The sequence below is a fragment of the Stegostoma tigrinum genome, chromosome 4 (genome assembly GCF_030684315.1).
Source record: "Stegostoma tigrinum isolate sSteTig4 chromosome 4, sSteTig4.hap1, whole genome shotgun sequence".
Lineage (NCBI taxonomy): Eukaryota > Metazoa > Chordata > Chondrichthyes > Orectolobiformes > Stegostomatidae > Stegostoma > Stegostoma tigrinum.
This window is the reverse complement of record NC_081357.1, coordinates 77,006,587-77,030,196: the sequence shown is the minus strand read 5'-3', so window position 1 is coordinate 77,030,196 and position 23,610 is coordinate 77,006,587. Positions and strand designations below refer to the sequence as shown.

General features: G+C 40.8%; 1 protein-coding gene across 4 annotated transcripts in view; it reads left to right on the top strand.

Moving 5' to 3' along the window:
- fndc4a (fibronectin type III domain containing 4a) overlaps window positions 1-23,610 on the top strand; it is a 236,708-nt gene that overhangs the window by 55,422 nt on the left and 157,676 nt on the right. For all 4 annotated transcript variants that reach the window (XR_007247574.2, XR_007247575.2, XM_048531147.2 and 1 more), the window contains exon 2: window positions 22,395-22,513. Coding sequence is in view for 2 of the 4 variants with exons in the window: in XM_048531147.2 (XP_048387104.1) it covers window positions 22,395-22,513 (119 nt within the window). In the remaining 2 variants the exon portion in view is untranslated. The remainder of the gene's footprint in view (window positions 1-22,394; window positions 22,514-23,610) is intronic.

Genomic DNA, 23,610 nt, shown 5'->3' with positions numbered 1-23,610 from the left:
TACCTAGTACCAATCTACTGCCTTGTCCCCATATCCCTGCAATAATTATCATCCAAATAATCATCCAGTGCTATCCTGAATGCGTCAACGGAACTTGCCTTCACTATATTTCCAGGAAGTGCATTCCATATCATAACTACTCACTTTATTTGCATGTCACTTTAAATCTATCTCCCACCCTTTTTCTGTTTTATGTACTGGAATAACTTCTTGCTGTCTACTTGACCCAACCTATTGAAAACCTATTTCAAATCTTCCAGCCTTCACTCCAAAGAGAACAGTCCCAACTTCTTTAATCTATTGTAAGCATTGAAGTTCCTTGTTGCTGGAACCACTATTGTAAACTGTTGGAAGTAAGATGTGTTTTTTTTCTATTCATTTGTGGGATGTGGATGTTGCTAGCTGACCAGCATTTCTTGCCCATCCCTATTGTGGGATAAGAGAGGATCTGATCAATGGAAATTTTAATGAAGTGAGATTAATCAAAGGCTGGAGATGGGAGCCCATTTAGAACAGCAATGAAACAATCCAGTCTGAGGTGAATCGATGATAGTTTTATAAGAAAATGGTCAGAACTAGGGATGTAGCTTGGTGATGTTGAAGGTGGAAATTGGCCATGTCTGATCATTTCAATTGTGAAATCTATAAATTAAGGTGCTTTGTCATCTATATTTTACTTTATCTTTAAAAGGCATTGTCAAGAATGTTTGCCAAGGCTTTTTATTTGTTTACAAATATCTACTGGATCTAAGTCATTTTAAAATTGCTTGGTGGTACAGAACTTGAATACTGCTGAAAAAAGACATGTTGCCAAAGCTTTCCATCTTGCACTCAGCAGAACAGACATACAATTGAGTAATGTTGTACATGAATTCAGTGCTGGTGCAATGCCAGGAGTGTAGACCAAATGGCCTCATGATTGGCTCATTGAATCAACAGCATGTTAATTTACTTGTTCATGATAGCTGAGATTTTATTCCTCTAAGGAGAAAACTGTTTCCAATTACACAAGGATCCATATGGCGTAGATTTAAGGTACAGCAATTGACAAAACTACCTGAGACTACGTGAGGTTGCGCGGGGGCTTGGTGGGGGGATGGTGTTGCGAGGGACAATTTACACAGGCATTTCTTATGATCTGGAATGGTTTACCTGAAACGTGATGGAGGAAACCAGCACCTGAAAGAATCAGTCTGACGCATCCTGATTTAGAACTTTCTTGCCTTTTTGAGATTATGCTCTCCCACAAAGAGAAACAACCTGTCCACATCTATTTTGTCAAGTCCTGTAAGAATATTTCAATAATGGTGCCTTTGATTCTTGTGAAGCCCAATGGCTACAGACCCAAACTACACAGTACGTCCTCAATAGACAACCTGTTAATTAGATTAGGTTAGATTCCCTACAATGTGGAAACAGGCCCTTCGGCCCAACAAGTCTACACTGCCCCTCGGACCATCCCACCCAGACCCATCCTCCTATAACACACCCCTGAACACTACGGGCAATTTAGCATGGACAATCCACCTAGCCTGCACATCTTTGGACTGTGGGAGGAAACCCGAGCACCCGGAGAAAACCCACGCAGACACGGCGAGAATGTGCAAACTCTGCACAGACATGTGCCTGAGGCTGGAATTGAACCCAGGTCCCTGATGCTGTGAGGCTGCAGTGCTAACCGCTGAGCCACTGTGCTGCCCCTAATTCCTGGGATCAGCCTTCTTAGCCCTCTCTGGACTGCCTCCAGTGCCAACAAATCTTTTGTTAGATAATAGGTCCAAAACTTTTCACAGTATTCCAAAAATAGTCTGTCCTGTGACTTGTATAGGTAAGGAATTTTTATTGTTATGCTGTATTCCTATTTCTCTCCCTATTTTAATACTCTATTCCCTATAAATATTAAACATCTGGCCTAGCCAGTGATATCTACATTCTATGAAAGAAAAGAAAACATTGAATATATTTCAAAAGGGAATTGGATGAATGCTTAGAAAGAGAAGATTTGCTAGACTATGGGAGACAGCAGGGGGATTGAAACTCGTTAAATATCTCTTTCAAAGAAGCTGACTGACCTCCTACAGTGGCTTCCTCTACATTGGGGAAACCAAGCGGAGGCTTGGAGACCGCTTTGCAGAACACCTCCGCTCAGTTCGCAACAAACAACTGCACCTCCCAGTAGCAAACCATTTCCACTCCCCCTCCCATTCTTTAGATGACATGTCCATCATGGGCCTCCTGCAGTGCCACAATGATGCCACCCGAAGGTTGCAGGAACAGCAACTCATATTCCGCCTGGGAACCCTGCAGCCTAATGGTATCAATGTGGACTTCACCAGTTTCAAAATCTCCCCTTCCCCTACTGCATCCCTAAGCCAGCCCAGTTCGTCCCCTCCCCCAACTGCACCACACAACCAGCCCAGCTCTTCCCCCCACCCACTGCATCCCAAAACCAGTCCAACCTGTCTCTGCCTCCCTAACCGGTTCTTCCTCTCATCCATCCCTTCCTCCCACCTCAAGCCGCACCCCCATCTACCTACTAACCTCATCCCACCTCCTTGACCTGTCTGTCTTCCCTGGACTGACCTATCCCCTCCCTACCTCCCCACCTATACTCTCTCCACTTATCTTCTTTACTCTCCATCTTCGGTCCGCCTCCCCCTCTCTCCCTATTTATTCCAGTTCCCGCTCCCCATCCCCCTCTCTGATGAAGGGTCTAGGCCCGAAACGTCAGCTTTTGTGCTCCTGAGATGCTGCTTGGCCTGCTGTGTTCATCCAGCCTCACATTTTATTATCTTGGAATTCTCCAGCATCTGCAGTTCCCATTATCTCTGACCTCCTACAGTGTTCTCTCATTCTCTAATGAATACAATGAGCAATCTCTGATAGATAAGATGGAGGTCTTCTGCCAGAAGACAATCTGATGAGAACCTCATGTCATCACTTTCAGGGTAAGCCTGAACTTTAGGTGGATAATGGCAAGTTTTTGCCAGATCAAGGACTTCAAGAGAGTATATCTGGAGTTTGTTTGTCATGCTCTCAGCATGTGAAATCCACCTGGCCACTTGACAGCCTTGATTCCCTTCCAACAGCCTTTCTAAAACAGTCTGAAATGAGATAGAAGTGGGATAGCGACAGGGTCCCCACCTGCCAGCCACTTAACTGGCCCACCATAAAAGTCACCACTTGAGAGGATATTAAATTCCACCAAGTACCTATATTTTCTAGAACATTAGTTATATCACTCCATCATGTTGCTATGCGCTACACTAAAGCAAATTCAAGAAACTCTGGAACTTCTTTTACCATTGCTTCGTATTGAAAATTGTTTGCAAACATTATGTTATAAAGTGCAAGATGACAGCCTTAATCAGACAATTTTAGTCAAATTCAGAGAGAGTTTCGTTTTAGATATTTTCTAACCAATCTGTTCAGAGATGTTATTACACACTTCTGATGCATATGGGACTTGAATTCGGGTCTCTGCACTTGGAGGTAGGAATACTTATCACTGCAACACAAGTGGTGGACCATCTTACTTTGTTTATTTTGTTCTTTTCATTCCATTTGATATCCAGAAGTACTCTTACACGCAACTGAACATATATTTTCCCTTCACCAAATCGCCCATTATTTTTTAATGATTAAACAGTGTCTTGGAACAAAAACAGAGAATGCTAGAGAAACACTGCAGGTCTGGCAGCATCTGTGGAGAGACAAACGGAGTTAATATCTCGACTTGGGTATAAGTCTTAGATTAGATTAGATTCCCGACAGTGAAAACAGGTCCTTCGGCCCAACAAGTCCACACCGCCCCTTGAAGCATCCCGCCCAAACCCATCCCCCTATAACCTATGCACCCCTGAACACTATGGGCAATTTAGCATGGCCGATCCACTTAGCCTGCACATCTTTCGATTGTGGGAGCAAACCGGAGCACCCGGAGGAAACCCACGCAGATATGGGGAGAATGTGCAAACTCCACACAGACGGTCACCCGAGGCTGGAATCGAGCCCAGGTCCCTGGCACTGTGAGGCTGCAGTGCCAACCACTGAGCCACCGTGCCACCTTCAGAACTGATGAAATACTGGCTTTTATGTTTGGTGTTGGACGTATTTCAAATCTGAGCAGGTATTATCTTGTCTTTTTTGTCATTCTCTGTGATTACAGGTAATCTAGTTTATGAACTAAATTCGTGTTTAATCATAGAAGTTTACCAAGTGCATACTGGAAACATCCAGGCTTAAGCAGATAGGAAGAAAGTAACAACTTGCATTTTTGGCACCAGTACATAGTAAGGCATGGTAAGATACTTCACATGAGCATTATCAGGCAAAATACTGAAGCACGTATAGAGATGTTAGGACAAATGAATAAATGCTTGGTAAAAGAGTTAGGTTTTTATGAACAAATTAGAGGAAGGGAGAGAGAGAGGCAAAAGGAAATATGGAACTTCTAATTCAGAGGAGCCTGAAGTCATGGCACTGGTGGAATTTTATTTTACAAAATGCAAGAATTCGAAGAGATTAGGCATGTTGGTGAACTCCAGAGATAAGAGTTAGAAGGACCAGGGAGAGTGCTGAACACTAGTGATAATTATAAATTCAAGTTGTTGCTGGAATGGGAGTCAATGTAAGTCAGGAAACACCAACTTGTGAGTAAACTAAAGGATTAAAACAACAAGTTGGAAGCATTCCTCATCATTCTAAAGGTACTACTGACAGAAAAGGAGCAAAAACTGTTCCAAACCTTTGCACTGACAGTGGATTGTAGATCAAGCTGTGACATTGTGGAATTTCTTCACTTGTTCTTAGTATATTGTCAACATTGCCAAGGCTGCATTTGTTGTCCATACTTGATTTCCCCACAAAGCCTCCCTTTTAATTAATGGAGAACCGTTGGTAGTGGTAATACGGCAAACCGAGTTCTGACTAAGGAACAGCGATACATGCCAAGCCTAGGATGGTGAGACTTTGAAGGGGTGTGGGCTGTGGGGGTGGAGTAAGGGTGGATACTGGAGATGTTGGTGCGCCTGTTCTGACCTCCAGTGAACAAAGTCCTGTGATCTTGTCTAATGAGCTCTCCATCCCAACAAGGAAGAACTTCTGTCCCAATATTTTGCCCTAAACTTGGCCAGAGCAAAGACAAAGGAAAATGAGAATGGCATAGCTCAATGTTAATAGGTCACAGTAGCTTAAATTTTCTCCTTTAAATGAAAATGGAAGAATACCTACTTTTTTCTTTCATGAACTAGATGTTGACAATTTAATTCAATGAAGTTAAACATTCCTTGAACTTCATCAGAATCTTAGTTACAAATGCTGACACTGTCTCCTTATTAATGGCAAGAATTTCCCATTCTCCCATTAGGCTTCACGAGAATTTTGGGTTCATTAAATTATAAAGACTGATCTATCAGGGGATAATTGAACTGCAAAATATAAACAAGTAAAAGCTTTGAAAGTACAGCATCTATTTCATAAAGTGATTGAATGGAAACAAATATGATAACTCATTATAGAGTGCTGGAAATGAAAGTGTCTTATTTGAATATAAAATGAACTATTTTCCGAGTTTCTGGATTAACACGGACACAAACTATAATTTCCTGTAAATGTTACTTTCATATTGACAGCTATAATATTAAGTCACGGAATCTTTAAAAGGCAGATGACTTGGAAATGTTTGAAATTTTTGAATCTTTTTAATATCAATAAAAAGCCAAAGAGACAGTGACTGTCCTAACATTAAGAGATTGCTATATTTAATGCATACACCAGCAGTGGTTGCTCAGCTATTGCATAAACACATATATAAAAAAGGTGCACTCCTTGGGGTATCAATTTGGAAAATCCGCCTTAAGGCTTTACAAAGATTTACTGGATATTGTAGCACAACCTGAAGTACTCTCAATGAGTACCAGTAGTATTAATGTGTGAATCTTGTTTGAGTGGCATCACTGTGATAACTCAGGATTAAAAGCCTGTCTTCAAGTTCCAAATTAGAGTTTGTAATAAGGCTGATATGTTAGTGCAGTACTGAGGGGGGTTTCTTTGTCAGAAGTACATTCTTTCAAATTAGATCTTAAATTGAGGCCCCATTTGCTCTCTCAGGTCCTAGGTAGAAGATTACACGGTACTAATACAGCATTGATGACACTATAGTTCTCCAAGGCCATATTCACTCTTCAGCCAATATCACCTAAACAGATTATCTAGTCATTATTTGATGCTGTTTGTGTGATCTTGCTGTGTGTAAATTGGTTGTTGCATTTCCTAAATTGCAAAAAAAAGCTACACTAATTGGCCAAAGTGTATTGGGAAGATCTAAATTTATGAATGGTGCTATGTAAATACAAACTTTCTTCCTTTTTAAAATGTTTTTTAGAGGATTTAGATTGAAGGGAATATGCCCACAAAGTAAAACTAGAAATAGTAAGAAAAAAAGAGGGTGGACTACTTTTAGCTCCTAGATGGCATGGCAATGGCAAGTGAATTGTGGAAATATAGCAAGATTTGAAAAACCAGATTCTCGACATCAGGAAAAGAAATCAAGCAAAAAGTGCTATCCAATGTTTGAACAGCATGATGAGAATCTGGCTTTTCAGTAATGAGAGGCTTATTTGTATGTATTTACATCTTATTACTTATTCTCATTTAATTTATATATAGTTTGCTATTCTCCCACACAATGGAGAGAAACTAAGTGATCATAATTCCCTCCTTGTTCTAGTTCACTGATGTTTTTTTTGATTTCCATCTTAGCTGGTGGTCGGCAACATCTCCACAGACAGCGACTATTTGCAACCATTCCATGAAGGTCAGCATTAGACCATTACATGTCTCCAACACACTTAGGATATTCTCATACACTTCAGTGCTGCACTTTGGAGTATACCAACAGTGTGTATTATAAATGGACTGGCAGGCCAAGATGTGTACAGGAACAGGCATCAATCTCCTGGACTACAGCAGGGAGCACCTTGGAGTTCTTGGTGTACTCTTTTAGCAGTCAATTGCTTCTAGGTGTGTCAAATGACATGACTAGCATGAATATGAATCAGGTTAATGCTATGCAAAGTCCATGTAGAGGCATTCCATTGTCCTGTTTGTCAGACCCTTCGGCATCCATAGTCTTAAGAATACTACTTAGATCCTTTTTGTGAGTGCTGCAACTGCTTCTTATTGAGGAACTGCTTTATTTCTGATATTGTCCACATTAGCTCAATGGAAGCATCCTTAATGAATCTAGGCACAGAAGTCTGTCTTCACCACACTAAGTGTTCACATAAGTGGATGAGAAACATGTGCTCAAGAGTCTACCACCAGCATCAATGCCCAGCAGATGTAGAGCAGCTTCCTAATGTAGAGTGTCCTGCTACAGATCCCCCCATCTTGAGGTAAAAACATAGCAAACCCACAGTCACTCATCTATGGAATTCCATGCAGATGAGGGAGGGGCAGTGACAACATACTTTATTTAGAGCTGGTAGTCAGAACACTATGACTTGGTGATCATTGTATCTGCAATTCGCACTTTCTTCCACTGAAGCCTACAAGGGCAATAAGATGTTGCTCAGTATCAAGATTTTATACATGTTATTTTTGGACATTTGTTGGAATATAGTATGGACAGAGTTCACTGATTAATTCTTAGATGTTTTGCTGCAGACAATTGGAAGATGCACTGAAACTATACAATAGATGATAAGGATCTGAAAGTGCAACGGTATTGCACTGAGGAAGGCAGTGAGAACAGTCTGCCAATGGAACAGCTCCTTCATCATATTAAAGTACATCATCATTGGCCAAAGTAACCCAGGCAGAACTTGTTTGCAAACCTTGTTCAGTGGAACAGAGTTGCGTGAAATCATTGTTCACTGGCTATATATGCAACATTAGAACATTTACAGTCATCTCCAGCTGCAAATGAAGCTTACTGATTTGTTTCTTCTTTGCATTTTTCTTGTTGGTTAATAGAAATTAAGGTTACACACCAATGGAAACCTTTGCAACATCTGCTTGGTGATGGCCTAGCGGCATAATCACTGGACTCCTAATCTGGAGACCTAGATAATGTTCTGGGGACTCAGGTTCAAATCCTGCCATGGCAAATGGTTGAATTTGAATTCAATGAATATCTGGAATTAAGAATCTAATGATGACCATGAATCCATTGTCAATTGTCAGGAAAAACCCATCTGGTTCACTAATGTCCTTTAGGGAAGGAAACTGCCATCCTTACCCGGTCTGGCCTCCATGTGACTCCAGACCTACAGCAATGTGGTTGACTCTTAACTACCCTTTGGGCAATTAGGGATGGGCAATAAATGCTGCCTTGTCAGTGACGCCCTCATCCTGTGAAAGAATAAAGAAAAGAAATTTGGTAGCGGCAATACTTCATACTGGTTTGAGTGCTAGGCAGGGAAAGGGTAGCTATTGTTCATACAGGGTTAGGATATTGCATGGTATTATGTTTGGTTAGCCTTTCTACCTTCTTTCTTGTATTTACAGCTATATTGACAGTTGCTCATGCAGCTGATGAAAAGTGAACATATATTTAAATGTGGTAATGTATTTGCACTGAAGTTTCATCCATGCCATGCATGCGCCACCAGGAGGTTTTCCTTTTCCTTACCTTCCCATTACATCCAGGTGTAGCTTTGAGGTCTATAACTTGGCTTTGGAGTTTTCGACAGGCGAAACCAGGGGATTTGTGCCTACAGGGCCCAGATAGGCCGAATGTATCCTTACCAGATGCGGGTCTCCATCCTCAGCTTGAACTCTAACAAGGTTGGAAATTTCAGGCAGTGTTGAGGTGGAGCGCTCAGTCACCCCAGGCATGTCCTGAAAGACTCTGTACGGGTCTAGCTCCTTAGACTTGGAACTTACCGGCACCAACCTTGTGAGAAAGGGGCACTTGGAATGGACTCACCTGTTGCTCTGCTGTTGGTACTGAACACCAAGGGCAGAAGCAGTTGAATACAGGTCTGGGGGTTCATCTGTTTGACACTGTGTGCTGGACATGACTCTCCCTGACAGATTACAAACCACCCACTGAGAAAGCTAGGCGTACTCGTACTGGAGGCAATGTGGTGCCAATAGCTTTGGCAGACTCTTCTAACCTTTGATCCAACTTCCTGAGTGCCTCCTGTGAACTTGCCTGCTGTTCTTGTCTTTTTGTCAATATGAATATAGTTATGAATTGACTCCATGGAGTTCTCTCCTGCTTGGGGCTGAGCAGGTGCCTGATTTCTGGCAGTCCTCTGAATGCCAGCAACCAGGGTTTTTCTTCCTCTGCCAACTGTGAAGATGGGGTAGTAATGTACTTACTGGGAGGTATGCATAAGCCTCAGCTAGCTAACATACCCACAAAAGTATCAGTATCTAAGCTGATAGAGGGTGCAGGAGAGAGCTTTGCTGTTGACTCCTGTGAAGGATCTGTGACATCATCCTTGGCGAAGGAGGAGGAAATGTTGTCCTGAGGAGCTGGTGTCTACCAGGCAGAGACTGTGGATGTTGCTGTTGTTTGTAGGCAATGTGTTGCACAACAGCAGTAGAGGTTTGGGCATATTCAGGATACATTTAAAGTAGAGGTGTTGGGAGAGCAGGGCAGCTTGTCACCGTGAATTTCACTTAGTGTGTTCTTTGTGTTGCCACATGACCAGTCACTATCCTTTCCGACTCAGGCAAGAATTGGATCTCTGCACCCTGATCTAGGGCATTTTATCCTTGAATGACACACAGCAGGGATTGAATGAAAAGCAAGTGACTGGCACAGCTGATTGTGTTGTTGCAGGTGGGGAAAAGGTAGAGCTTTCAGAGTAAATGAGGATGCAGTGCAGAGACCATGGTGGTTTAGTAGTCTGAGGCGCGGTGGGGTGGGTTGGGGGCTGGGCATAGTGATAAATGGTGAGAGTCATTGAAGGGAGATGTTGCTTTCAGTAGTGAGAGTGGTAGACACTGAGCCTTTCTGTGGCAGAACTAAGTGAATATGAAATAACAGAGAAAAGATGGTAACACACTTTAGAGCAAAGGAGGCCATTCAAATTCTTCTTCTATTGAATGGTGCCCCTCCAAACAATGGACACCATACTGATCTAGCTGGTAATTTTGGATCAGGCTCTAGCGCTGTGGTGTTCTCTGGCTGTCCTGAAAAAAGGATGCACCTTCACCACCCCTTTCACCAGGCCATATAGGTCCTTGTCAGCAAATTGCCTGCTTCTGACCATTTCTGTGCAAATTTTCCCACAATGAAACCGTGAATGTAGGTAGGTGTACTGTAGGGATTTAAATATGGAGCTGGTGGTGGGAAACTCAGAAGGTCCTGGCAGTGGTAAGTACTTCCATTGCTGCTGAGTATAAGATCTTGTGAGAGCAGTGCTGTTGCTCTGTGTTGCATATTTCATAAGGTGAGCTGCAGAGAATTGCATAAAAGTCACTGGATTTCACGGAGAGGAACCATCCATGAAACTCCCTGAAATGGACACTTACCAGGCTTTTTAGCATTGTTCAGCCAAGAGTGAGAGAAATAGAACTGAATATCTTTTTGTTTAGTGCACTGAATATACATTCTGTGATTTGGAGTCAGTTCCAAGTCAAACTGATGGAAGTATTCCGTTCTTTCTTCAGAGTAAGTTCCTAATTAGGACGGTCTTACATGAGCATTAGAAAATTTGGAGTGAATGACTGTCAATTAGTACATCAAATCTGTTCATATTTTATCCTGCCACGAATTTACTGCCATTTCACTTTCACTCTCCAATGAATATTCTTACTCTTTTTAAATACAAAATAAATCTCAAACATAATCAAGTAAAAATACAGAATATTTCCCATTTCTTTATTTGTGATTGTGGTTGGTTCCACTCCTACAGATAAGTCCCCTGGATTCCTTGCAGCAGAATAGCTGTTCTGCCGTGTAATATACATGTTTATGTTAGTTTCCAATTGTCCCAATTACGACCAAATCGTCATTAATTTTTTGTCAATTCATTATGTCAGCTGCATTTCCTGGGAGGCTGTTTTGCATTTCCTGGGAGGCTGTTTCACATCTCCAGTACTGTGGGTGAATGTCCTTTTAATCAGTTAGTTCTATTAATTTTGATGCCATTTAATTGTATGTTAACAGCATAAGTTAAATTATTTACAGCTATATCATCTCACAGATAAATACTTTATGTTTGGATCTCTTAACACTCAAGGATAATTTAGAAAAGCCCAGCTCTCAATGCTTGGCCTGCTGCCCATGATTTTCTGATGCATCCAAGCACAGTCAGTGGCAAAATTGTGCCCCATAATTAGAAACTGATTCCTGGGACTATAAATTGTACGATAAATTCAGGTCCGGTTAAAGCACTCAAAAGCAACAAACTGATTCCTGATTAGGTAGCAACTGGATGGCTCAAAGAGAATGTTAAAATGTGTAGATGCAAGTCTGGTTATTGATACAAAACTAATGAGGAATTAAGTAGACTTAATGTCCTTTTGACATTCTATATTCTGTGAATTTTCAATACATTTCTCTCCGATCAGCCTATACTTCTTACTAGTCCCAGGAATCAGTTTCTAATTTTAGAGAAAAATCTTAAAAATTAAATTCATTTGGGCCCAGATTTTCATAAAGTCATAGCATTAATCTTGAATCCAGAAATCTGCCTTCCATTTCCTACAAATCCTATCCTTTGCTGATAGGAGAACAGCTTTTGGGACTTGACTCTCAGGTGACTGAAACTCAAACGTAGGAGGATGATTTGACAGCAGTTCTAAGTTCACGAAAACCCCATGTCTTCTGGAGTGAGGAACTTACCCTCCTGGAATGAAGACCCCACAATTTTGGCCCTTTTTCTCTGTGGTGGGTTAGGTGACCTGGGAAAATTTCCAGACTCTGTGCATCCACCTCAGTAGCAAAAATTCCAGGCCCTACAATCCAAATGAATCTCTATAACAACTCTTCACAGGCTTCTAGCAAAGAAGAAAAATGCTTCTTAAAATTTACTTAATTATCTCTTCCATTCTTCTAAACCCACTACGTTCCAGTGAGATGATTTATGAAAAGTAATATGGTCACCGACTTCATTCTGAGTTGATGGTGTAATCTTTTGGCCTTTCCAATGAATCAAGGCAGCTTGTTTGATGACTAAAAAGCTCTTTGGAAATGGAGATAACTGCCTCTGTGTATCATTGTGAAGTATTCAAGCTGTCAACTACCCAAGCACATTGCACTGATTACTAGAAAATCTGAAGGTGCTCTGGCAACCATCTGCCATAACTCCGAGAGGAGAATATTGAAGTAGCCAAAATTAGCTCAGGTCATGAATAAGCTGTAAAGCAATTGGCTTGAGGATCAGAGTCTCTACCAGGTCAAATATTAGCCTTGTTGCAGGAAAAGATAACATAGGTTGCCCATCATGAGCAGTCCATTTTGCTAAACCCATAAGAACAAATTTCATCACCAAAATCTCCTGAGTCATTCAGAAAGATGGCTGAATGCTATAATTAGCAGACTGTAGCTCCATGAAGAAGATTGAGCCAAATGTTATATGTTTTTGTGTATAATAAGAGATTTTTTTCCCAACCATGAGTCGTAAGTCTTTAGAGCACACTTTCTGAAAAGACAGTAGAAGTAAAATCTGAATATTTTTAAGGCACATCAGATTCGATCTTATTAAGTGGCAGAACTCAATTTCAACTCCCCCACCCATTCCTTAGATGACATGTCCATCAATGATGCCACCCAAAGGTTGCAGGAACAGCTCCTCATATTTCTCTTGGGAACCCTGCAGCCCAATAGTATCAATGTGGACTTCACAAGATTCAAAATCTCCCCTCCCCCAACCACGTCCCAAAACCAGCACACCTCGTCCGTGCCTCCCTGGTCTGTCCTTCCTCCCACCTCAAGCCCCATCCCCATCTCCTAACTACTTGCCTCATCCCGCCCCATTGACCTGTCCGTCCTCCCTGGACTGGCCTATGCCTGCCTAATTCCCCACTTACACTCACCTTTACTGCCTCCACCCCTGCCTCTTTGACCTGTCTGTCTCCTCTCCACCTATCTTCTCCTTTATCCATCTACTATCCGCCTCCCCCTCTCTTCCTATTTATTTCAGAATCCCTTTCCCCTCCCCCATTTCTAAAGAAGGGTCTAGGCCCGAAACGTCAGCTTTCCTGCTCCTCTGATGCTGCTTGTCCTGCTGAGTTCATCCTGCCCTTACCCATGTTATGTCAGATTTTGCAACATGTGCAGTTTCTACTATCTCTGCCCTATCTCTGTCTACAATCTCTGAGGAATGTTTTGTGAGAAACATACAGTAGATCACTAATGAAATATATATTTCTATGGCTGCTGGATATCTGAACTCAACACAGAAAATGCTGAAGAAAGTCATTCTGATTGGTAGTGTTTCAACATATCCTGCCGGATCTGCTGGGTTTCTTCTGCACTTTCTATGTTTATAATTATACTAATTCATGTTCAACAGTATTTCTACTTTCGGTTAATTCTGCTGAGAACAAAATCCTTGGAGTAAGTTATGATAGTGCTCGTGTGGCACACAAATTAAGGTTATTTAATGTGAGGAGACATTCATGTAATACCGCCCGTCAACATGAGAAAGCTGCCTCTGTTCTCAGTATAGTTCATATACCTTTCTGATTAATTTTATCGGCAGTGGGAGCAGATTTAGAGATGCTGCTCTCATCCTCTTCCAATACCTCATCCCGACAGCTAACCCATGTACCAAGGTGGCGGACAGATAATTTTCATAAGTATTGCCTCAGTTAGGGGTTAAGTTTCACTGCCATCAGCATGTTCTTGACAACAATTGTTGGAAATATATACGTAGGTATTTTTAGTAGTTCAACAGAAAATGCATGTTTATCTTTTACAGCAGAAAAAAAGACAAGGTACCTGCTTTTAACTCTACAAGTGCATGAGTTTTTAACCAGTTAAAATATCATTTGTGAAGTTCTGGTTCCACAAGGGAAGCTTTCAGCCAGTAAGGATTCTGAGAAAGTTTTTCTATTGCTATTTCCTGATGTCTCCTGGCTTTCTTTCATTGAAGAGTGTGTTTTCATATTTGGTGAGGTTTCTAAGCTTATATGCCACTTGTGCGCCTTATGTGTAGTTGGAAACTTACTGAATAGCCTCTGGTGCAGTGCTGAGACATTTCTGGGCACATATTTTAATAGATAGATAACCACAGACAGGACACATGAAACTTTACAGTTTGGAAACATATTCCTTTCTTTTCTCAAGATGAGAAGGCTAGATGTGGTGTGTGCTGAGCATATTACACCATTAGTAATTGAAACAGCCTTGATGATCACCCTATCCTATTGTTTCTGTGTATTTTTATGTAGCCATGCAAAAATAAACTATCCTTTGACCAACATTTGGATTCCATTGGAATACTTGCATGTCCTAAGCCCCTCTATCATGAAATCTTTGTCACCCATTATCCCCTAACCTCTGCATATTTTCCTGACTGATGTCTCCTTGGTAGCCTCAATCTAAGAACTGAATGATTCTTTACTTCAACTTCCAATATAAATATCCCTTCTCAACTTACACTCATTTCTTCATATCTTCAACCTTGTCCTCACTTTTCACTTGCTCGTGCATGTGCATAAATGCAGATGATGCATAACTTTACCCTTACCTCTTTTACAAGTGTCCACAACAGTCCTGCAGAGTAAAATTTTACCCACTCTTCTGAACGGATAAAAAAGACACCTGCACATTGGCCATTTGGAAGTGAAATCACGAAGGTTGTCTTTTTCACACGAGAGTTTTGGAAATCTGGAACCATGCATTCCCCAGCAAACCCTAGCATTCAACCTTCTCAGGCTCTGCAAAATGCAGTAATTTCCAGATAAATTCAAATTTTCAAGACTAACATGGATAGAGTTTAACGCATGGAGGAGCTGGAGGAACACAGCAGGCCAGGCAGCACCAGAGGAGCAGGAAAGTTGATGTTTTGAGATAGAGTTTAATTAGATTAGAGTCAAGGCAAATAGAACAAAGGCAAATAAATGGAATAAAGGAAAGAATACAGCATACAGGCTCATTGAATCCAAAACCAGTCATCTGAGAGTAGAATCCTACCCAACACTTTGTTGAAATGAGGTAGCAGTGTTAACCAATGGGCCACTGTGCCACGCAAATGTGCATTATTTCATGGTGATAAATTAAGTAAGCTAGATTAAACCAGGCCGGTTATAAAGATTAGATTCACTCAATTCTCTCTTACTTGTATAAGGCACAACAATGCTAATAATTTAAGTTCTAATTAGGTGAGCTGGATGAGTTAGATTTATGATATTAGCCAACTCAGCTGTCCAAGATACCAGCACAGGCAGCAGCCAACCTGTCTGAATTCCAATGCATTTTAGATCACAAAATCATCTCTTTCACCCTGTTTAGATGTAAGCGTTGATAAATATGTGAATACGTGATAACATGCATACAGTCATTGGTGCTCTTTATGATTTTGGCATATGCTAACCCTCCCCAAAATATCAAGGGACTGGCAGCTGTTGAAATGTATGTAGATGAATGCAAAATAGCACTGAACATTATATTTATTGATTCTTTCCTGCGGGAGCCCAAACGGACCAAGTAGTTATTGAGGCCAGCACTTGTGGTACAACCTAGGTGACTGATTGCTCCTGCAGGTCTTTGTAAATGATGGAGTTCACTTCTACCAGACCATGTGAACAGTTTTTCCTAATTTGTGTCTTAATATGTTACTATCTTAATTTTTGCTTCAGCATTTTAGAACTGGGTCAATACAATATAAATGCAGGTCATTTGCTGAGCTTGTTCTTATGACTGTGTCAAAACATTTGGATGCATTAATCACGGTTAGAAAACCATGAACAGCATGTTCCTGAGCTGTTGGCGTGCCCTCCCTTCAATGAGATTTCCTGCTGTGTTTGCAAAGGTAGAGTTTTGATTATATAGTTGTCCTTGACTCTCTTTGCATAACATCGTACTAAAATGCATATTTTCCCATTTTAATTTAACACCCAGAGGATGATATAGGCCTGATATTTTTCACAGACCATGGAATCTGAAATTATATCATCACTTCCTCATCATAATTCAGAGCATAGAAGACCTAATGCACAGTGGGAAATGTAACCTCCAAAAGAACTGGGCATGCAGAATATTATTTCAATATCCAAACATCAAAAGGGCCAAGATAACAAAGTGTGGAGCTGGATGAACACAGCAGGCCAAACAGCATCTCAGGAGCACAAAAGCTGATGTTTCGGGCCTAGACTCTTCAGCAGAGAGGCACCCTCTAGACCCTCTCTGATGAAGGGTCTAGGCCCGAAACATCAGCTTTTGTGCTCCTGAGATGCTGTTTGGCCTGCTGTGTTCATCCAGCTCCACACTTTGTTATCTTGGATTCTCCAGCATCTGCAGCTCCCATTATCACTGATACCATCAAAAGGGAGCAAGTTGCTGCCAACAATATTATCATACAAACACTTAACGCATTTCTACTAATTTTCACCCTTTGCTTTATCAGAAGTATGAATGATTTTGTTTTGAATAGGACTCATGGTGTTAGTGAGTGAGCCCAGTGCAGACCTCGTGGTGGCCTATAGCAGACGTGAGTGATCCCTTACTTACTTTTGCAGAGCGAACACAGAATGTGGCATTGGATTTGGCTGCAGCTGTGTGGGTGGAGGTAGTGTTGGCAAGATAGGCCCAGGGATGAAAGATGACACCTGAGGATTGGTGACTTTGTCGGTTGGATCCAATGCTGAAAAAGGTTAAGCAATGATAGAAGGGCATCATGGTGAGATCGAGGTGGGCCCAGCAGCGGGGGACGTGACTCTGGCATTGGTGAGTGCAGCTGCAAGATGTTGGCGGAGTAGAATCAACCCATGGTGAAAGATGGTGCCTGAAGAGTGACGAGTTCAACGTTGGTTGAGTCTAGTGTAGATAGTGGCGAGGTGGTGGAAGAAGGACAGTGGCACAGGTGTCATTAATGATGAGCAGGATCAGGGCTGATGGACTCTCTTTGAGCTATATCTTCCTATCTTTTCTCTTCAAAATGGGGATCCATAGGATCATGGTGATGGTGGAAAAGCTTTTCATGTATTTTACTGTTTTTCTTGCAACAAAATACACGGGCCAATAAAACCATTCAGCAACTTGTGTTTTAATGATTTAGTCTATATGCCATGTAATATTCCATTAAGTATGACATAAATTTAACATTTGCAAGGTAACATTTCCTTTACAACATGTAAATAAACACACAGAATCACTACGAAATAAGACAAAGCAAGTGATCTTTGTCCTGCTCGTACAGAAGACTGACGATACCAGGTTACAGTCCAGTGATAATGGGAACTGCAGATGCTGGAGAATCCAAGATAATAAAGTGTGAAGCTCGATACCAGGTTAGAGTCCAACAGGATTATTTGAAATTACAAGCTTTCAGAGCACATCCGCTTCATCAAATGAAGTGAGCTCACTGCACCCAACGAAGATGCTGTGCTCTGAAAGCTTCCAATTTCAAATAAACCTGTTGACGATAACCTGGCATCATGTGACTTCTGACTTTGTCCATCCCAGGCCAGCACTGGTACCTCCATGTCATAGTTGCTCATACTGCACAACAGTGTTCCTTCATTCTCCAGTTCAGGTTCCAAAGAAGAGTCACATTGGCTTCAACATATTAAAACCGTTTCTCTCTCCAGATGTTTTGCTAGTACTTTGTTTTTTATATTAATGTTCCTTCATTACTGTAATGAGTGGAATCAGTCACATTCAGTGAAGGTCTGAATATTCATAGATTGTCAGAAATAGAGAACTTCAATTTAACGTTCAAGTTGCAAGGAGAAAATTGGCACTTCAAGACCATGAACTCAATGAACTATCACATTGCTAATATTATGTATGTGCATTTAATGTTGGATTAATTTACACACATTTAATAAGTTTCTAAATAGAGTTGAATATATTATTGAGGAAGATGGATTTATAAATGACTAGATGACTAGAAGAGATTGGATGAGAATCAAAGCCCTTATCAGTCAGTGGCCCAGTGTGATCAGAATAGTTAAAGAAGTAGTGCAAATAAAGTGCTGAACTTGGAAAACTGCCTATGCCTGAGTTCTTTCTGGATGACAATTTGTACTTTTGTATTATTAGTGAGGTGAACTGCTTGTATCCAGTTCATACGCAAACCTCATTAAGAGCCCAGATTTGATGCAGTGAATGGTATTTGTGCAGGTTTTGTTCCTTTTTACTTGCGCTAATTTGGAATGATAAATAAATCTGTGTTCTGAAATTAAGTCTTGAACAGTCCTTCTGTGTTTACTGTACTTTTTTAATGAGACATTTTCCATGCTTCTAAAATATTTATTACTCTTTCTCTGAAAAATTTAAAACTTGTTTTTAAAGTGTCTCATTTACAGATAGAGATGAAAGTGGTCAGTATTGTCATGTGTATACTACAAACTTACAATTTATAAATTTCCACAAAAATAAATTGGGAATCAGGCATGTTAACTTCAGCACCATTCGCCATGAGGTAATTAGGAACTGGGGTTGGGGGACATTGTTTCTACCTCAGAATATTTATTGAACCAAAATGTTCTTTCTTAAGATGTATACATTTTTTGCAGAAATATGTCCTTTTGCTAGAACAGTAAAGTGTGGGTTTCAGTGATCTGGCTGAAGCCAAGCTGGTTCCTTACAATGGAGGCATGTGGGAAAGAAATAGCACATTTTATAAAATAACTGTTAGTCTGAGCTTTCTAATGGCAGGTGGAGGCTCTGGGCCAATCCAAGAATGAACCTTTGTTACAATTTATATTTGCTTAAATTGACCCCCTAGAAAAATTATATATTGCACAAGCAATCTCCCTGACTGTTCTAGACTACCTCATCTTTAAAAGATACCCTTTGGATTTTGATCTACCCGGGATTGGAAATGTTATTCTTTCTTCATTTACTAAATTTTGCCAGCCATAGATTTTTTTTCTTAATAAAGTGCTGCACATCCCCAAAACCACTTCTTTCCTGTGAATTGCAATGACCAGGATTGCTTGCCAAAGGAATAACATGGACCTTATGAAGGCTTAAATGATGTACACAAAATAAGTGTTTATGCAGCAAACTCTTCTTTAACGTAATACAGGCAGAAATATCGGTCATATATTTGTCTATTCAAATCAATGGCCCCACTCAAATAGATGGATGAGAAATTTCAGTCTTCTTCTGAAGGACAATATCCTCATAGATTATAGAATCCCTACAGTGTGGAAACAGGCCCTTTGGCCTAACAAGCCCACACCAACCCTCAAAGCCATCCCCCAATCAGACCCACCCCCCTATAATCCACCTAATCTATACATCCCTGCACACTGCAAGCAATTTAGCATGGCCAATCCACCCTAGCCTGTAAATCTTTGGTCTGTGGGAGGGGAAACCAGAGCACCCAGAGGAAACCCACGTAGACACAGGCTGAAAACCCGGAAGTGAAGGATACCCCAGGACAAAACAAATCTGCCAGTGTGAACATGAAGCCTCACTACCCATGGTCATTGCCTCCTCACTACTGTAGAAATGTTAATGATGTGAAAATACAACAGCTGCTGGTAGATTCATGAAGAAAAGGCCACGTAACTTCTTTTCCCTCTTGTTTAATCTCTCATCACCTACTGCTAATCCAATCTAGCAAATGTATTTTTTAGAACTTGACAAAAGTGGTCGGTGGTGGTGCCAGTTTTGATGATGGATGTTGAAGTCCCCTATCCAGAGGACATTCTGTGCCCCTTCTACCATCAGCACACTTTCCATGTGTTGTTCAACATAGAGTTAAACGTAATTATTAACTGGCAGGAGTTTTGGGGGAGTGGTGTGTGGTGTAATGGTGGTGATCAGCAGGATGCTTCCTTAACCAAATTTAACCCCATATCATGAAACTTCATGGGTCTAGAGTCCATCAGTGCAGAGCTTGAGGGGTGACCTCGTAGAGGTTTATATAATCATGAGGAGTATAGATAACTTGAATAGCAAAGGTCTTTCTGCAGAGTAGGGCAGTTCAAAACCAGAGGGCATATTCTTAAGGTAAGAGGAGAACGGTTTAAAAGGGACCCAAGAAGTGACTTTTTCAAAACACAGGGAGATTCAAATGTGGAATGAACTGCCAAAGGAAGTGATGAATGCCGGTACAGTTACTTCATTTAAAAGATATTTGAACAGGCACAAAAATAGGAAAGGTTTAGAGGGATATGGGCTGAATGTAAGTAACTAGGACTAGTTTAGTTTGGGAAACTTGGTCAGCATGGATGAGTTGCACTGTTGGTTCTGTTTCTGTGCTATATGACTCAATGACGCAATTTTAAGGACTCTCAGGGCAAGTCCTTTTGACTTTATACCACTGCCACTCAGCTGGGTCTGTCAACTGGGACAAGACATACCCAGGGATAGTGCTGTCCAGGACACAGAGTCACAAAGTCATAACTTACACAGACAATGTCAGGTTGTTGCTTATGGAAAATCTCCCTACTTTAGGCACAAATCCCCAGATCTCACAAAAGAAGATATTGCAAATTGAACAGTGCCACGCTTCTCACTGTCATTCCCAATAACTGGGTCAATGCCATGTGGTCTGTCCGGTTCAATTCCTTTCATTAGTGTTTATTGTGAGTAGACAACTGAATAGCGTGCTAGGTTATTTGAGAGAGCAGTTATGAGCCATGTGAATCTTGATTCACATAAAGGCCAGATCAAGTAAGGACAGAAGGTTTCCTTCCCTTATTATATTTCTGTTAGTGAAACAAATAGGATTTTAAAATTAGTATAGCACATGTTATGTTAGCCCTTATTAAGATAGGATGGCATAGGAGGAAGTAAGTCTTGTTGTAATTCTTTGAGGCCTTGCTGAGCCAAGTACAGCTTGTTAAAGTAGATTGTTGTCTTTGGGGAGGTCCAACAAAGGTGCTTATATTCCAGTCCTACCAAGAAACAGACCAGTCTTCGTTCTGTCCCTGCCCAAATCAACATGACTGAAGCCAGCACTGAAAATGGGGAATTGAATGTAACTCATGACAATTGAGTGGCTTTATATTTCTCTCATTCTGTAATAAACTCCTTGCAAAGAATGGCTTTGTGCTAAACTATCAGATATAACATCACAATTACATAAAAATGGAGAAAAATGAAATCGTGTGAACTAAACTGATTTATCAATTCATTACAGAGTTCAGGAGCTCTGAGGTCCATTTTTAATATTTCTTTCACTATTATATTTGTACCGTACCTTTAAAAGAGCCCACCTTTAACTGCTGCTGAATGTTGTGATGCTGCCTGGCTGTTTGCCTGCTTCATGTCTGCAAGCTGCACAATCTCAAGTCAATTGTTGTGCTGTAATGTCTGTTTCACAACTTGCATTTTACTGTCTGAAGTAAACCAACCCATAGAGATAATCAATCTCTGATGAGTGATTGATTTTTAGACCAAAATCATTAATGTGACATTATGAACCATTGTAAAAACATCATGAGGCTTATCCTGCTGAAACAATCTCCAAGCAAGTTAATCTGCAAATGAAACACATGACTGAATGTACTGAATCATGCTATATTGTAGCATGATAACCCTTAATATCTTTGTTGCTATGTTGAAAACATGACATACTAGTGAGCAGACAAATCTCAGTTGAGAGGCCGGTTTTACTCGCATGAGAAATGGAAATGATTGGGTTTGTTTAGGATCAGTAGCTAATTTGGATGGTCAAAGGCTCATTGTCAGGATGTCCACAAAATTCTATAGTTTTAATTGGGACACATTGGACTTCCTAACAGAACTTAAAATGTTTAAACTGTGTTTAGAGTTATGGTTTCTAGATTTAGGTGTGTTCACCTTGATAGAGTTATAACAATCCAGAGTGTAGAATCAAAAGCTTCAAAATGAGCTGGAAATTCTGATACAACAAAACAGTAAATGCCAAAAAGGCTTGAACCCTTCAATAGTTTGAAGAATCTCATCTGTGAATTATTGTTAATATCACCTGTCAGAAATCTACAAGGCTTAGAAGCTCTGAAATCCAGACATCACATTCTTTCTACCTGAGAGAGTATTTGTGGTAACGACAATAACACAAACTTAATGGAGACAATATTTTCCAAATGACTTCATTTCACGGTGGTGCAAAATGGTTCTCAGAGGATTACCAAAATGAATTAAAGCTTTTATCAGTAAAACATCGTCTTTAGCATTACAGAATTAGCAGTGCATGTTTTACATTTGCTGATGGATAAGCATGTTGATGTACCATTAGTCAGTAAGATAAATATTTATCAGGAGTGTTGGCGGCTGCAAAGGACAATGACTCTAATGTCAACCGTTGATTTGTGTTTTTCAGCTGATAGACCACCTGCTCCTGTTAATGTCACTGTCAGTCACCTGAAGGCCAACTCTGCCACTGTGTCCTGGGATATTCCTGAAGGAGATATTATCATTGGCTATGCCATTTCACAATTGGTAATGCTTTACAAAATCATTTCAATTCTTAACTGTGGTTTATGAAATCTCAGCAGACTGTTGTTTGATGCAGCTTTGTTCAGCAACTGCCAGTGTTCATTGCAATCAATATCAGAATAATTGAAGTCACTCTCAGAAGTTAACAAATATCATGTTCCAGAAGTTGAGTAGACTTCTAATTGTGGAACATTTGCAGCTAAGTACCTAAGGATTTGGAATGGTTAGTGGACAAGGACAATGTTCAATCTCCCGTAAAAAGTAGTATCACAGCAGCTCTTATTTTAGAGGTAATGGGAACTGCAGATGCTGGAGAATCCAAGATAACAAAATGTGAAGCTGGATGAACACAGCAGGCCAAGCAGCATCTCAGGAGCACAAATGTAGAAATTCTATCATTTTTTCCCAATGGTGAGGGTACTAAGTTTTCTTGGATACCTTTATAAACACAACAGGCTTCTGTACACGTGTAATTTTTTGGGATCATTTCACCATTTCTCTAAAAAGGAATGTTGTCTTCACCTACCCCTATTATGGTATCTTTGTCCAGCCCCCCTTCCCTTCCCTGTACCCTCGCTCCTACTCCAGTATCTGTTTTGACCCCTGGGCTCCCTTCTTCCTTAGGATTCCTACCACTACCCCCGTCCCAGTTCTCCTCACCTTCTCCTGGCCATGTTCCCTTTCCTTGGCCACACTGCCATACTTCCCTCTTTTCCCCCCGCTCCTCTCCCATGTCCCCACGCCCAGCTCCATTCATAATGAAAAACAATCAGATTCTATATTTGATTTATGCAAGTGATTGTTTGTTTGTTTCCATTGAATTTAAAACTTAAAGGTTATTTTAATTATGAACACAATATGGAGATTGAATTTGGCAGCAAACTGCTTAGCCCCCTTGAGCATGAGGCAAGAACGAGATTTTAATTCCTGCGCCTTGTTTGCTTACTTTGACTCTGTCAAAAACCACTGGGAATGACAGCATTGCTGCTGGACAGGAGCCCATGTTGCTGGAGTGGGGCTTGTTGAGCTGCTGCGAGATAGCACAAATGGTCCCAACAAAGTAGATACAGGATAGAACAAAACCCAGAAGGTAAGGCCCA